The sequence below is a fragment of the Muscardinus avellanarius genome (genome assembly GCF_963383645.1).
Source record: "Muscardinus avellanarius genome assembly, chromosome: 12".
NCBI classification, from domain to species: domain Eukaryota; kingdom Metazoa; phylum Chordata; class Mammalia; order Rodentia; family Gliridae; genus Muscardinus; species Muscardinus avellanarius.
This window is the reverse complement of record NC_137798.1, coordinates 8,174,253-8,191,447: the sequence shown is the minus strand read 5'-3', so window position 1 is coordinate 8,191,447 and position 17,195 is coordinate 8,174,253. Positions and strand designations below refer to the sequence as shown.

The 17,195-nt window shown below is 37.3% G+C and overlaps 1 protein-coding gene across 1 annotated transcript in view; it reads right to left on the bottom strand.

Moving 5' to 3' along the window:
* The window catches only part of FAM227B (family with sequence similarity 227 member B), a gene marked incomplete at both ends in the record, with an annotated part of 169,385 nt that overhangs the window by 130,067 nt on the left and 22,123 nt on the right, over positions 1-17,195 (bottom strand). The window contains 2 exons of the mRNA XM_080707018.1: positions 11,161-11,298; positions 14,342-14,468. Coding sequence (XP_080563144.1) covers positions 11,161-11,298; positions 14,342-14,468 — 265 coding nt within the window. The remainder of the gene's footprint in view (positions 1-11,160; positions 11,299-14,341; positions 14,469-17,195) is intronic.

Here is a 17,195-nt window from a genome sequence, read left to right as displayed (position 1 = left end):
GATCAAATCTTACTCTATTAAATTAACTTCTGAGCCAGGCGTGGTGGCGCACGCTTGTAATCCCCGCGCTTGGGAGGCAGAGACAGGAGGATCGCGCTGGTTCGAAGCCAGCTGTGCTGGCTTAAGAGACCCAGTTTCCAAATAAAAATATAAAAATAGGTCTGGGAGTGTAGCACGGAGGTAGAAGGGCTTCTAGGAACCCCAGTACCACCACTAGTAATAGTAATAATAATAATAATAATAATAATAATAATAATAATAAATTAACTTCTGAAATTCTAAAACAATGTAGTCCTCGTTTCCACAGTTTGGTGGGTGTAGCCTGCATCCTCATTTTGAACCTGTCCCTTTGACTTGCTAGTAATTACTATGACTGCTAACTCGCCTTGCTTACTGTTTTCAGACTCATCTCCTCCTCATTATTTTCATGACTTCACTAACTTGTGCTTAAAGTTTGACAACAGCATCCTATTTGCTTTTCTTTTTTTTTTTAAATTTTTTATTGGTGCACTGTATTCATACATCATAGTGGGATACAAAGAAAACTTTTGTAGACATACATGCACACATCGCCAGTCAACCCGCACCCGATCCCCACCCCATTCCCTCCCCATCCCTCCTTCCCATGCTTGGCTTAGTGGTTGACATCTAGTATTATAGCAATTTATCCAAAATTAAAAATGATAATCTCACATAACAGTTTCATTTGTCTGATACCAAGCTTTTGATAACATAAAGATAACATTTCAATATTTCTTTTTGCTTTCTTTCTTACCAGAGAATATTTTTTTCTTTTTTCTTTTTTAGGTGAAACTATCATATATTTATATATTTATTTTTCAGAAAAGAATCTATCCTAATATGGAATATGGATTCTAGATACCCAAAATGATCTCGAAAAAGAACAAAGTTAGGAGATGTATATTTTCTGATTTCAAACAATATAAAGCTACAATAATTGAAACAGTGTAGTACTGTTCTAAAGGCAGATATATAAACTATTGGAGCTAAATGAAAGCCTAGAGCTAAATTCTTCCATATATTGTCAAGTTATATTTGACAAGGTTTCCATGAACATTTGGTGGAGGAAATAATAATCTTTTAACTAAATAATGTTGAAAAATTAAAATTACATGAAAACATTTCAATATTTCTTTTTGCTTTCTTTCTTACCAGAGAATATTTTTTTCTATTTTTTTAGGTGAAACTCTCATATATTTATATATTTATTTTTCAGAAAAAAATCTATCCTAATATGGAATATGGACTCTAGATACCCAAAACGATCTTGAAAAAGAACAAAGCTAGAAGATATATATTTTCTGATTTCAAACCATATAAAGCTACAATAATTGAAACAGTGTAGTACTGTTATAAACGCAGATATATAAACCATTGGAGTTAAATAAAAGCCTAGAGATAAATTCTTCCCTATATTGTCAAGTTATTTTTGACAAGGTTTCCACGAACATTTGGTGGTGGAAACAATAATCTTTTAACTAAATATTGTTGAAAAATAATACTTACATGGAAAAGAATAAAATTGGACCCTTACCTAATCCCATATACAAATATTAACTCAAAATAGATAAAAGAAATAAATATAAATCTTAAGACTATAAACTTTTAGAAGAAAATCTGGGTCATAAAACCTCACAACAATGAAATTGGCAGTGATTTCTTGGATATGATTTCAATGGCACAGGCAACAGAAGAGTATACAAACTCCCTAAAAAAAAAATATTGTATATCCAAAGACAATGTAAACAGAGTTAAAAGTTACTAATAGAATTGGATAAAATATTTCCAAATGCTATATCTGAAGGTATATTAATATTCCAATTAGAAATCCCAAAAATTAACAACAATAAAGGCAAACAATACAATTTAGAGATAGGTAAAAGACTAACATAAATAATGAATCTCCACAGATAACCAATCTTAGTTGTCTGTTGAATGGAAAATCTTGTTTCTCTGGTTCTGGTGTGTGTTACCTATTTCTTCTTTGTAGTTAATCTCTTTGAGTATTTTCTCTAGCGCTGGTTTTGAAGACATAAATTCCTTCAGTTTCTGTTTGTCATTGAAACTTCTTATTTTTCCATCTAATTTGATAGAAAGTTTTGCTGGGTAGGAAATTTTTGGCTGGAAGTTGTTTTCTTTCAGAGTTTGGAATATGTTACTCCAAGCCCTTCTGGTTCTCATGGCTTGGTTTGGGAAGTCTGGAGTGATTCTAATTGGTTTGCCTCTGAATGTCACTTGGCCCTTTGTTTTTGTTGCCTTTAAGATTCTCTGCTTGGCTTCCACATTGGTCATTTTGACAATTATGTGGCGTGGGGATCCTCTTCTCCAATCCTGTCTAAAGGGAGTTCTATAAGTTTCCTGGACCTGTGTATCAACCTCTTGCTCTATGTTTGGAAAATTTTCTGCTATTACTTCCTTGAAGAGATTGTTGATCCCTTTGGTTTCACTTTCTTTTCCCTCCTCTATTCCAATTATTCTGAGGTTAGCTCTCTTAAAATGGGCCCATATTTCTTCAATGTCAGATTCCTGCTGTCGGATATTTTTTTCTAGATTAGAAACTATGCGTTCATTTTTTGAATGATCAGCTTCTAAGAGCGAGATTCTGTTCTCCGTGTGGTCTAATCGGTTGTTTGTACTTTGAATTGAGGCCTTTACTTCATTAATTGCATCCTTTATCTCTTTTTGGCTCTCTCTGAATTCTTTTCGAAGCACCTCTATTATTTCTACAGTTATTTTCCTGATTTGATCTTCTAGAAATCTCTGGTTTTCTGTTTTATTGGGTTCTGATGTTGTGGGGTTGTGGGCATTCATTGCTCCAGTGTTATTCCTCTTTCCCATGATTTCGGAAGTTTGTGCCTTCTCTGGGTTCTTCCCTTGGGTCACTATGACTTCGCTTAAGGTACTCTGGATCTCGAGTCTGTAGTATCTCAGACCCCACTACTCCTTTACTGGGTTGTATCATAGAGTCTCCGACCCAGGGAGTCGATAGAGGCTGCTTTAGACTATTGGGGGTGCCAGGTTGCACGTTCTCCTATGGTGTGATATCTCTGCCACCACCACTCCCTCACTGGGTCAAGTCCCAGGGAGTACAGTACTGGGATTTCTCCTCTGTGGCCCGCAATTTGACTCACTGTTCTTGAGTACGCAGATGTAGCTGTACTGGATTCGGTGAATTCTCTGCTGCTGCCGCCGGTGGCAATATGGCGCTGCTGCTATGCCCTTGGCCGTGAGGCTGCCGTATTTCTTCTTGGTTTTGAGTTCCTCTCTGAATCCCTGCAGCGTGTGCTGAGCTCAGCCACTGGGAGCTTTAGATGCTCCCTGTGCCGAAAGATCCCGCCTGGCTGTCCGCAGCGGCTCACCTCGGCTTGCTGTAGCCGTCCGGTGAATTCGCCGCTGCCGCCGGCAGTAGGGCGCTGCTGCCGCGTCCTCGGGCATGAGGCCGGTGTATCTCCTCTGTGGCCCTGAGCTCTGTTCTCAGTCCGCTTTCTCTCTGGAGCCTGGTGATTTTTTTGTTTCTCTGGTGATGGTCTTTTCTGGCTATGAAAGGCGCTGATTTTGTGGTAATGGAGATTGGTTGTTAGCGGGGCTCTTTAGCCCCGCTTTTCTCGGTTGTCATCTTCCCGGAAGTCCACCCTACTTGTTTTTCTGTTTCAAATTCCTCACTGACTTAAATACTGCCTAGTTGCCTTATATTTTCAAAATTCCTTTTAAACTATGTCAGTTCCCACTTGTGGAATCCGTGTTGTCTCCCTATTGCCCAGTGAGTTTGGTCAAAATTATTTGTACTAGTAACCAAAGCTGCCAACCAATGGCTTCCACTTACGTTAGGGTCTAACTTCCTCACTGCTCAGAACCTTCACTGTCTCCTTACACCACTGCGCGTGTCATCTACGCACAACATGCTCCATTTTGTCTGTGGGATCAGTTTATATTGTCTGTCATCTAGAGTATTTCAACTTTTCACTGTCGATCCATAAGCTGTTCTGACATCAAGACAAAGTCAAGATTCTCCTTTTTAGTGAACCATTACCAGACTTAACCATATATATATATTTACCATCTCTAAATTCATATTGCATTTCAGTCTATGTCATCCATCTAGCATTTACAAAATGTGTATCTATATTTCCTTCTCTCTGCCTCTCCCACCACACTCATCTATTTAACTGCCAAATGCACATGTATGCACACACACACACACACACACACACACACACACACTTGTGTGCTTTATGGATCAATGCCTTCATCTTCTTCAGTTCCACAAAAAAATATATACACACACATATATATATAGTGTTGTATATGTGTTCATGAATGTGATCGCTAGTACTAGTGATGATAAAATGCATGTTTCAAAAAATTTTTAAATTAGCCTGGTGTGGTGGTATATACCTGTAATCCCAGAATTTGAGAGGCTGAGGCAGGAGGATTGCAGGTTTGAGGACAGCCTTAGCAATCAGTAAGACTCTCATTATCTTAGCAAGACCCTGTTTCAAAATAATAATAAAAATAGGGATGGGGTCCCTCTGGTACTAAGGGGAAGGAGAGGGGGATGAGGGAGGATCAATAATGAAATAACTATCATTGGTTTTGTGTATATACATGAAAATATCAATGTTAATCTCGGTACTCTGATTGGGGAAGTGAGGATGGGGAGGGAGCCGGGGGGGCACCAAGTTCTGTGTACATGTATATCACTGTCAATGTGATTTACATTATAATGTGAGACTCTAATGCACTAATAAAAGCATATTAAAAATAGCACTGGGAAGATAGCTCAGACATAGAATGCTCCTGGGTTCAATCCTCAATGCCCCCGAAAATTTAAAAATTATGTGCCTTCAGACACATAACTAAATTATGGTCATGTGTGGAACAAACGAGCCTTTGGGATTACTAGGAAGCATAAGTGACAGCTGAAGAATTTGAAGGAAAAAGCCTTTCTTAAAGCTCAAGTAGGTCAAAGGGAGAACGTCTGTGCTAAGGATCTCATACTTCTGATGGCTAGACGTAATTATTCCTTGACTTTATGTTAGGGTGAATATGGTACATTGAAGTTAGAATTTTGATCTTTTTCTGGGATACTTACAGCATGGCATTCTGTTGTAACAATGGGCAGCAGACATGAGTCATGGTGCCTATTCTGCAACACTAAAATGAGCACAAACGACCACTACTTACAGTACAATGAATGTGTTGCTGGCATTTTTGGATATAGGTATTCAATAAGTTACCTGAGATATTTAATACTTTATAATAAAATAGGTTTTGTGTTATTGGTTTTTTCTGTGTCATTGTGATTTTTGTCCAACTTTAGGCTAATGAAAATGTGTTCTGAGAATATTTAAGATCAGCTAGGCTAAGCTACAATGTTATTTAGGGTAGGTGTATTACATGCATTTTTTTACTTAAAATACTTCCAGTTTATGATAGGTTCAATCAGGATGTAACCCCATCATAAGTTGAGGAGCATCTGTATTAATGAGCATTATATTTCTGCTTTTACAGTACTGGGGATGGAACCCAGGGGCATTTTACCTCTGAGCTACAAGCCCAGCCCTATTTTTTATTCTTTATTTTGAAGCAAGGTCTCACTAAGTTGCAGAGGGCCTCAGTAAGTAGCTGAGGCTGGCTGTAAAACTGGATCCTCCTGTCTTCAGCCTCCCAAGTACTGGGATTTTAAGTGTGCACCATCACACCCATCTAATTACCATTATACTTTGACCTTATCTAGCATACATCTTAACACCTGACTCTTAAATATAAGAACACATATAGTAAACAGCTACCAGATCAGTATTTCATTTTCCCTATTGGGAAAGATATACGTACAAACACAGAATAAGCAATGGGTTCAAAAAGTTTGGTTGTTCTAGAGAAATGTACATTATCAAAAACTGCAATTTCAATTTTTTTTTGCAATACTGAAGGTTGAACCCAGGGGCATATTACCTCTGAGCTACATCCCCAGCCAGATTTTATTTTTCGTTTTGAAACAGGGTCTCATTAAGCTGTGGAGGGCCTAAGTGGCTGAGGCTGGCCATGAACCCGGATCCTCCTGTCTCAGCCTCCCAAGTACTGGAATTAGAAGTGTGTGCCACCACGCCCAGCAGAACTGTTCTTAGCATTAACTTTCTGGCTGATTTCTTTTTGTTTATGACAATACCCAGTATTGTCTCCAAAGTCCATGTTGAAAGATGAACCTTATTAGTAAAAACGTTTCCTGGTATTTTGTTAGATTTATCCATTCTACTCATTTACTATACTGGAAGCTTGACTATCCCCTTCAAATACTGTTTCTCCTGAAATCCACTCAGTTGGAGGCTCATTTTGTCTCCTATAGCATTTATTCCACATTCTAGAGATGTGTGGTAGATAGAGGAATGTCTTTAACAAATACTATATAATTTATTTTATTTATTGGTTATTGTCTATAGATCCTCTTTGTCCCATAATTTCTACAATCAAAGGATATGACTTTTTTTACTTATAAGCATGGTTCACAGTGTCTATCAAGCAATAAGTAAATATTTGTAAATACTCAAGAAATATAAGCAAATATTCACTGTATTCAGGATTCACTGAATGAAAGCATAAAAAATTACAATTCAGTGACAGAATAATAAGAACACATTAATACAAGCAACATGCTAATATCTAAGTATAAATATCTAATATCTAAGTATAAATATGGTTATTGCAAATAAATAGAAACATTCTACCCTGTTTTGTTCAAACTAATGGTGAAATCTCTTAAGAAATATCCCAGTTTTTACCATTCATTTAATAGTTTAACATTTTACTGTCATTCAATATAGTATGTTAATCATGCCTTTCATAACAAAATAGAAAAACGTTTTTTAAAAATGATATCTAGCATATCTGATCACTGTTACCAATCAACAGACCATTATATCTGGAGGGGGAGATTGCAAATGACCCCATGGCACACTGCAGACAGTTATTTTGAAGGTAAACTAATAACTAAGCTAATAACTAAAAGTCTCTTGGTGAGTGTGGAATCAAAGAAAAGGTAAAATGGTTTTAAGTATATATATATATGCATGTATTATTTAAATTATTATTAAAATGAATTAATAATAACCAAATCCAAACAGTTTGTAAAACATTGTCAATTTCTGGTTCTTTGGTCTGTCTCTATTCTATGCCTTATTATTCATTACACTCCTGTTCATATAGTATACATTTTAATTGGTAAACAGACAGCAATACACCCTACATTCAGAGTTTGTATGTCTGGCCCCTTTTATTGTGTTTTGAGAATTTCTCCACTTGTTTGCTGTGTAAATGTCTTGTTTTATTTTCAGAGATATCTGATGAAAGCACAACATAAAGATGAGACAGGCTTAATTCTCAAAATTCTAACTCTAAGCATTTTTCTTATTGTCCCTGAGCAGTGCTAGGTAGCAAATGACAAATGCGCAAATTAAAGTTTGAGTCCACAACATGTCATTTTTCTAAACATTGGATAGTACTTGTGTATAAATAAATGCTATCTTTATTTATGTATTGCAGCAATATGGTAACCTACAATAGGGACTTAAAATTATATATGAAGCCAGGCATGGTGGCTGATGCCTATAATCCCAGTACTTAGGAGGCTGAGACAAGAAGAACACAGGTTTGAGGCCAATATGTGGCATCCTAGTGAGACACTAATACAAAAAAAAGGGGGGCTGAGAGTATAGCTCATGGTAGAATGCTCTTGGTTCAATCTGCAGTCACACACACACACACACACACACACACACATACAGACACACACACACACACAACTACATGTTAACTGGACATAATTTTTCTTGTTACTTTGGTTTATATGATTATTTTAAAAACCATGAGATTTGTTCATGGTTTAAAACTGAAGTCCAGATAAAGAGGAAAAGTTGGGTTTAAAAATTGAGAAGTAAAAAAGTTAGTTTTCAAACATTATCTTTGAGTTTAAAAGCTAAATGGTATCGTACCATTTAAGAGAAATGTACATTAAAATTTAGTATTGTAAATAATATGACAATATACTGACTGGTTAAAGGGAACTGGCTTGTAAATTCTGAGCTATTCCAGATACTGAAATTCTATAACTGCTTACATTCCAGAACTAAAAGGGGAGAGATTATGCCAGTTTGTTCGGAGGGCAAACTTTATCCACTGTCAGTTTATTTCATTAAAAACAAAAACAGAAATCTCTTTTCATTAAAAATCTAGAGAAAAAGTTAACTCCATATGACAATAAGCATCTCAAATGTCAAGAAGAAATTATGTCTTAAGTATGTTTTGGATTAAAAGAGCGATTCTAAAACAGCGGTATACATGGAGCACAGGTTACTCTATTTTTTAAAAGTCCTATGGACAGATACATGTGTATATAAACTCATTTTCTACCCTAGTTCTATTTTTGATCCATCTCAGCCTTCCATCAGCACCACACACTACATTAAATTTTAAGGTTTTAACATACACAAAGTTTAAAAAGATGAAAGTTTTAATATAAAGCCTTCCACCTACCACACACTACAGTAGAGGGAAGCGCTCTAAAGTCATGAATCCTATACCACCAGTCTCTGTACCAATCCCACCTCCCCAGCCAACAACCACCTGGGAAGGTTATTCAGCACTCTGGCTAGAAGTCACAAAGTAGAAAAGTGTTAGAAAAGGGAACGATAGAAACAATCTCCCTTAATCATTTCCTTGTCCGTTAAAAGAGTAAGGCTCAAGGAGTTATAGAACCTGCTCAAAGAAATTAAAGGACAAATTGAATACATTAAAGCTAAAGAAACACTAGAGACTATAGCCAAGTCTCCAAAGAATCATACTTATGTCCAATAAATAAATTATTTGAATATTACATTCAGGGATTCTTTATAAGGATGACCGAGTCCACCTTGAGGATCCGTAACACAGACACTGATACATTCTTCCATATTAACATAAATAGAATCTTTTATAAAAATAACTATACTTTTTTTTTTTGGTGGTACTGGGGTTCCTGGAAGCCCCTCTATCTCCGGACTACACTCCCAGACCTATTTTTACATTTTTATTTGGAAACAGGGTCTCCCAAGCCAGCGCGCGCGGCTGGCCTCGAACCTGTGCGATCCTCCTGTCTCTGCCTCCCAAGCGCGGGGATTACAAGCGTGCGCCACCACGCCCGGCAAAAATAACTATACTTTTGATAAAATATTTTGGTATGAATAATATTGTTTCATATTTTGAAAGCCTCTATAATACCAGGTTTCGTAGAAGATAGCTTTATTCTAATATCTATGTCAATGTTTCTTCTGTTGTGTTTTTATGAAGTACATGTTTCTATGTTAAAGTATATAAAGAAAATCTAGCATTACACAGATAAGGAAGAGGATATGGGGAGGGAAAGGGGAAGAACTGATGAAAGAAACAATTCAAAGTATGCTGTGCCTGTGTATGAAGGTATCACTACCAACCTCACTCAGATGTAAGGGCATGGGTGGGATCTGAAAGGGAAGCCAAGACGTAAGTGCCTGTATGAATTTGAAGCTCATTAAAGTGCCCAATTATAAAGCACCAATAAAATTTAAAATTTTTAAAAAATGTAATGGTGACATCATATTGTACTTATTCATGAAGTACAAGGTGTTATTTTGACTCACGTATGTTCACGCTGGGTAGTGAACTCAGAGCAATTGGCGTATGCACCATCTTGAACTTTTGTCACTTTTTATGGTGAGTACATAGAAATTTCTGTTTTCCATCTTGAGATATAATAATTGTATAATTACATGGCATAATTATATAATTATTGTAATCATATTCACCCTGCTATACTAGAGAACACCAGAACTTATTCGGAAAGAGGACTGTTTTATTACTTTTCTTTATAATTATGAATATTCTTTGATACTACACCACAATTTAACAAATTATAGTTTCCTAGTGGTGAAACCACATCACTGATACATGCTCTCTGTTATATTAAAACTCATTGTTTTTGTACTTTACAAAAAATCCTTGTATATTATTATCATTATTAATATTATTACTGTTTTTACTATTTTGTGATACTGGGGATTGAACTCAGGGGCATTCCTCCTTCAAGCTACACTCCCAGCCCTTTATATTTTTTATTTTGAAACAGTATCTCATTAGGTTTCTAAGAGTCTTGCTATATTTCTGAGGCTGGTTTTGAACCTGCCATTCTACTGTCTCAGCCTCCCAAGTACTGGGTTACAGGTGTGGACCATCTCACTCAGCGTATAATTGTTTTTGAACATCATGCATTTTTCATTTAGAAAATACTGATTCAACAAGTCATGTGGATCTTCTAAATGACTCATTTCTTTAGACAATATCAAAAATCACGTTCATTGATATAACCTGATTTCACCCCAAAACTTTAAATATTGGAAACCTGTCAAGACCATGATGATAGGTACAACTCTAAAATTTTTGTTTGATTGCCAAAACTTTATTACTGGTGGTAACAAAAGCACTGTGTTATGTAACGACCACTGCGCTGTTCTTTGAGTGATGGTAGCAGAGATGCTTTGCTGTTCTCCAAAATTTATGCTCCCCTTCTGTACTATAATCACTATGTAACATTTACCAGTCAAAGATTTTATATGCTAAACATTCTTACATCTCTATATAACTGTGACTTATTGTGCTAATGATGTATATATAATTGGAAGTGATGTGGTCACTTCTGATCCAAGTTGAAAACCAATAGGAACATGCTAAAATAAAACCTATTATTCCCCAAAGCACAGTGAATGCAAATTAAGTAAAACTCCAATTAAAATGAAGATATTTCCAGGCTAATAAATAAAAACAATACTAGATTGCCTATAAAATACACTTATCTCTCAGAAGATCACATTTTTTTTTATCAAGTTAGCAATGCAACTAAAAGTGAGACTATCTGTAGTGTATATAAAAACACAGTTCCTAAAAACCAATATGGAAATATTACACCAGGCAAATGGGAAAAAGAGCTTATGCATATTACCACTATAACAAAAATCAATAATCAGATATTATTAAAAATCAATTATTAGAAAACTATGGCTAATAAATAAGCTAATATCCTTTATGTAACTTAGTATATTATTGCATTCTGCAGGTTGAAAAAAATGTACTTACTGGCTAGCATGCGTTCTTGACTATTTGCTATCCTTTCCTGGATTGATTTTGCAGGTGCCTTCTTGCTCCCGTGGATGGTTGTTGTGAAGAGTTCTTTCAATTTCCAGTGAGTCCAAAAGCCTTTTTGAGGTTTTAGACCTGTCAATATAAAATGTACATTTATACAAAGAAATTAAGATTTTGAATAATACCTTTTGTCAAAACATTTTGATATTTTCACAATGAAAGAGATTTGCTTTTATTCTTCCAGCTGTGTAGGATTAGATAAGTCATTTAACTCCCCTAAATATCTGTATTCTCGGCTACCAAAATGAGAATAACATAATCCCCTTTGGGTAGTTCAGGATTAATTGAAATATATGTTGAAGTGTTCAGGAAATGGGAAAGCACCACATGAGTGCCAATGCTGGCTGCTAACTACATGAGCTAATACTATTAACTCTGTCACTACATGTTGATTTACAAATGAATACGAAGAATAGTTCTCAGTGGTAGATGTTACTGAGATTCAACTATCAAATTCGAATTTTCTGTGTCTTCGACACTATTAACACCTTCCGAACATTAGTTGCTTGTAGATGACATTTGCAGAAGCTTTCCGTTTGATTAACTCAAGTGCTTGTTGATCTACTGCCTGTGTTTAAGATATTGGGATAAATAAGGCGACCTAACTGAGGGGAGGGGAGGGGGAAGAGGGAAACTCTCTAATGTTCATGATGTACATTCACAAACATCTCAAAGTCCATCACTAAGCCCAACACGAGAAGGAGGGAGAGGGGGGATGGGGAGGGAATCGGGGAAGGGCCAATTGGGCGATGTGCGCATGTGAGCGTCTACGACCTTGTACTCCATTGAGATTTATGACTACAGTACACCAACAGAACATTTTAAGAAAGATATTGGGAATTATGCTAAGTGATATCAGCCAGTCACAGAAAGCCAAGGATGGTATGTTTCTGCAGAGGGTCCTGAGGGTGGTGGTTGGTCTGGTACAGTGACTCTGGTAGAGTGGTGGGTTTCTGAGCTGCTTCTTTGGTTGTGATCAGTTAAAGACTGCAGCTGCCCCAGGGGTCTACGATACAGGAGTTTATGGCAGTAGCATCATACTTTGAGTCCTTGGAGGAAAGGGCTTAAGGCATCCTTTTATGCTTGTCTTCTCTGGATTGATCACACTTGGTACTGGGTCTGACATGGCCCACAGGCAGCCCCGGTGGTGGAGGGAACTTAGATGCTCAGAGAGTCTATGAGCTAGGATCAGGATCTTACAGACTACTGTGGTACTTGGAACAGGAGGCCCAGGTTCACTCTCGAAGGCAGAAGCTGTTATAGTTTACCCGCAAAGCTGGGGCCTATGTTTCTGAGACATATCCCCAAAAAGTTGGGCACAGAGAATAGGGATGTAGCTGTAACACTGACCCTGGGTGGGTCACAGCACTGGTGTGATTCTGGAAAAGAAAAAGAGGCATTCTAAGGTTTGTGCCACAGAATGTAGGGCACAGCTGCTATTCAGGTTCCAGAGCCAATGAGGGTAAGCAGCTGAGGCCTCAGGGGATGAGACTCCATGCAGTGCTGATTCCTGACCCTGGGATAATGACAGAGGCTCTCTGCAGCAGCACTTAGAACCCAGACTCCCCAGGGCCAGGGAATAGTGCAGGGAGAGCACCGTCTGCTGGAGCGGTGTACCTTCAATGGCCAGGGCTGGGAGGGCGAGGCCTGTTCCTGGGAGGTGGAGCTGTGCACCTGCTGCAGCAGTGGCTCTGATGTCTACAGTCCAGACATTTATGGAGTGTCTACAGAGCCAGAGTCTGGAGCTAAGGCATGTGCAGAGGAAGAGTGGCTCTGGGGCCAGGCTAGTTCACTGTGGCAGCTTGAATGCATGAGGTGTGGGCATGTACACTGCAGCCAATGTGCCCAGAATGAGGGTCTGCACAGAGAGGCAGCACTCCAATGTCCAGGAGCATGCATAGGTTTGGGGGTGAGGTGGCACTGGGGTAGCAAAAGAGATGCTCTTTATTGAAGCAGGAGCCTGGTGATACTTCCCTCCCTAGTAGGTCCACAGTGGCATGGATGTTGTTGCCACAATGGTGAAAGACCTCTGTGGAGCAGGCTGCGAAGGTCTGTGTTGATGAACACCAATGGCATATCCACCGTGAAGGCTGCGGGGAGTCTGTGGCTGCAGTGGGTCTGTAGAGGGCCTCAACAGCCAAGGCTGCCATAGGCCTTTGCTAGAGCAGGCTTCTGAGGATCACACTAGTATCAGAATTCTGACAGGCCCAATACTTCTTTATTTCTAGAATAAAATCACCTCCAGATTTTTCACTTATGCACATCTCTGCAGTGATCTTCCTCTTTTTTTCTTCATTGTGTTACTGCACATCATAATCGGACTCCTGAGCCTTGCTTTGGACCATTTTTGATTCACAGATAGCTAACTAATTTTACTATTATTGTGGGATGATGGCTGATATTTCCTATTCTGCCGGCTTGTTTATATTACTCTTGTATTCCTCTTCTCATAAGAACATTCATCATATTGGATTATGGCCCATTTATATAACCTCAACTAAACTTAATTATTTCCTTAAAGGCCTCTGTCTCCAAATACAGTCACATAATAAGGCATAATAGGGATTAGAACTTCAGAATGTTAACATGTAAATTTAGAGAAAGACAAAATTCAGTCTATAACAAATCTTTAGGAAAATTTTCTACTCTTCATAGACATTTAAAATATCTATCTTACACACACACACACACACACACACACACACACACACACACGCAAGGGTTTATTTCTGTGGCAATCTGGTTTTCTAAATTTGAGAGCTCAAAATTTATTTGGCTTCTAGGTGCATAATTGATTAAATTTGATTAACAAAATTTTCAGAGAATATAATTTTTTCTTTGGTGGTACTGGGGTTCCTGGAAACCGTTCCACCTCCACGCTACACTCCCGGACACCTATTTTTTTACATTTTAATTTGGAAACAGGGTCTCTTGAGCCAGCGAGGCCCAAGCGTGCCCACCGCGCCTGGTTATAATTATTATCTCGAAATATAAAAATTGATATGGGATGTTTTGTAATACAAAGAACTACCAATTTTTTGAGTAAACAAAACATTGTAATCCAAAAAGTTTAGGAACCAAAATAATAATCAATACTTAAATGACATATTTTTACCTGACAACCAAAGAAAAATGTTATTCCCTAGATCCTCCTTAAATTCATCATTAAAAAGGGCGCTAGATTCCGGAAATGCTTCCTGGAATGTCGCATAGATCGCTTGTGCCAGACAATCAGGATACACCTATCAAAATGGAGTCAGATTAGATCACTTTTATATTTTATATGATACATCTTAACTATTAAAGAGAAGAGTGGAAGATCCTTCTTCTTGTTATTTATATCTTTGAAATATGCACACTTACGGCCAACTAATTTTTGACAATGGGGACAAAAACACACTGGAAAAAAGACAGCCTTGGAAAAAATATCGTCTCTTCAACAAACGGTGTTGGCAGAACTGGTTAACTATAGGCAGAAAAATGGAAATAAATTCCACTTTCTCACCCTGCACAAGAATCAATTCAAGACTGATCAAAGACCTGGAAATTAGACCCGAAAGTTTGCAGTTACTCGAAGAGGGCATACAACCAACACCCCAACATACAGGTGTGGGTAAAAACTTCTCAACAAGAACCCAAATGCACAAGAAATTAAAATGAGAACTAATACATGTGATTGCATTAAACTGAAGAGCTTGTGTGCGGCAAAGAAAACTATCAAGAACCTTAAGAGAGAGCTGAGAAATTTAGAAAAGGTCTTTGTCAGCTACTTACTCCTCTGACAACTAGTATCTAGAATATACAAAGAACTCAAGAAACTCTCCACCAAAATAAATACTTCACAAAATGAAATAAGAATGTCCAATAAATGTATGAAAAAAGTTAAATCATTAGCAATCAGAGAGATGCAAACCAAAACTACCTTGAGATTTCACCTAACCCCAATTAGAATGACAATTATTCCAAACAAAAATAACAACAAATGCTGGCAAGGATGTGGAGAAGTGGGAACTCTAAAACATTGTTGGTGGGGTTGCAAATTAGTGCAACCACTTTGGATAACGGTATGGAGGATCCTCAGAAGAATGGGAATGAACCTACCATATGAAACAGCAACACCACTTCTGGGTATCTGCCTAAAAGAATGGAAACCAAACTACCAAACTAATGCGTGCATTATCTATGTTCATAGCTGCACAATTCGCCATTGCCAAACTATGGAACCAGCCAAGATGTCCATCAACAGATGAGTGGATTACAGAACTATGGGATATGTACATAATGGAATTTTATTAAGCCGTTACAAAGAACAAAATTACATAGTTTACAGGGAAATGGATGGACTGAAGGACATTATGCTAAGTGAGATTATTCAGTCACAAAAAGTAAGAAATCAGATCCTCTTCCTAATATGTGGAAGCTAGGGAGAAAATGGGTCATAGGAGGATCTAGACGAAGGAGAAACCATTGATGAGCAAATAACTGGGGGCGATGGGAGGGAGGAAGAGAGAAGTTTCCTAATATACATGATGTACATTCACAAGCATATCAAAGTCAGTCCCTAAGCTAAACATGAGAAGGATAAAGGGAATGGGGAGAGAATTGGGGAAGGGCTAAATGAGTGATGTGTATATATATGTCTCTACCATCTTGTATTTCATTAAGATGTGTGACTACAATGTACCAATAAAAATAAATAAATCTTTAAAAAGAAGAATGGGGATGAATCTACCATATGACACAGCCATACCACTCCTGGGTATCTACCCAAAAGAATGGAAACCAGATTACCATAGTAATGCATGGGTGTCTATGTTTATAGAAACACAATTCATAACTGACCAACTATGGAGTCAGCCAAGATGTCCATCAACAGATGAATGAATTATAAAACTATGGAATAGATATACAATGAAATCTTACTCAGCCATAAAGAAGAATGAAATTATGTCATTTGCAGGAATGGAAATGGACAATATGATGCTAAGTGATATTAGTCAGTCACAAAGAGTGAAGGGTCAGATGTCCTCCTTCATACGTGAAATCTAGAAAGAAATTGAGACACAGGAGGGATTTCAGAAAAAGAAGGAGAACCCTCAGTGGAGGAAAGGAGGGGACCTCACTGAGGGAAATGGTGGGGGAGACTTGAGGAGGGAAACACGTCAATGGTCATGACGTGCAAACACAAACTTATCAAAGCTGCATGTGTGCCTCCATCGCCCTGAACTTCAAGATGGACGATTATAATGCACTATTTAGAAAATAGAAATATAGAGAGAGTAAGAAATATGCATAATCTCCTATAGCTTGTGCTTAGCCATTTTATTACTTCTTGGTAACCCTGATTGAGGAATATGAACAAAAAGGATTTAAAATTAGGTCAATCAGATTTGCAAAAACATTAAGTGAAGAATAGAGTTAACCAGATAGAGCTTGATAATCATTATTTTACTCAAACTTGTTATTACTCAGTAAAATTCCTACATTCTTCGTTTCACTTAATCAAGAACATTATTTTAATCAGTCTCATTCATTAGTTAATATAGCAACAGAAAAGCAAAATAAGCATTTGAGTCATAATTTTATCATTGTACTTTAACAGGTGATTAGTACTTAAGTATGACATAAGCTAATTGATTGCTCTTAAATGTACAAAAGATTCATTTAAAGTAAAATAAAAATGATATATTATTTTGTACACAAATTGAAAAAAAACAAGAACATAAACATAAGCCAATAGTTTTGAAATTATTAATATTCAAGCAAAATGTCTATACTAAGGAAATTCTTTAAGACTTTGAGGCAAAGGAATATACTTCTCCGTGTGGTATGTGATATGAGCATAACACTACATATATATTTCCATCATTTTACATCCAACAATTTTGCTTTTAAAAGTAGTAAAATATTGCTGAGCGTGGTGGCTCACGCTTGTAATCCCCGTGCTTGGGAGGCAGAGACAGGAGGAT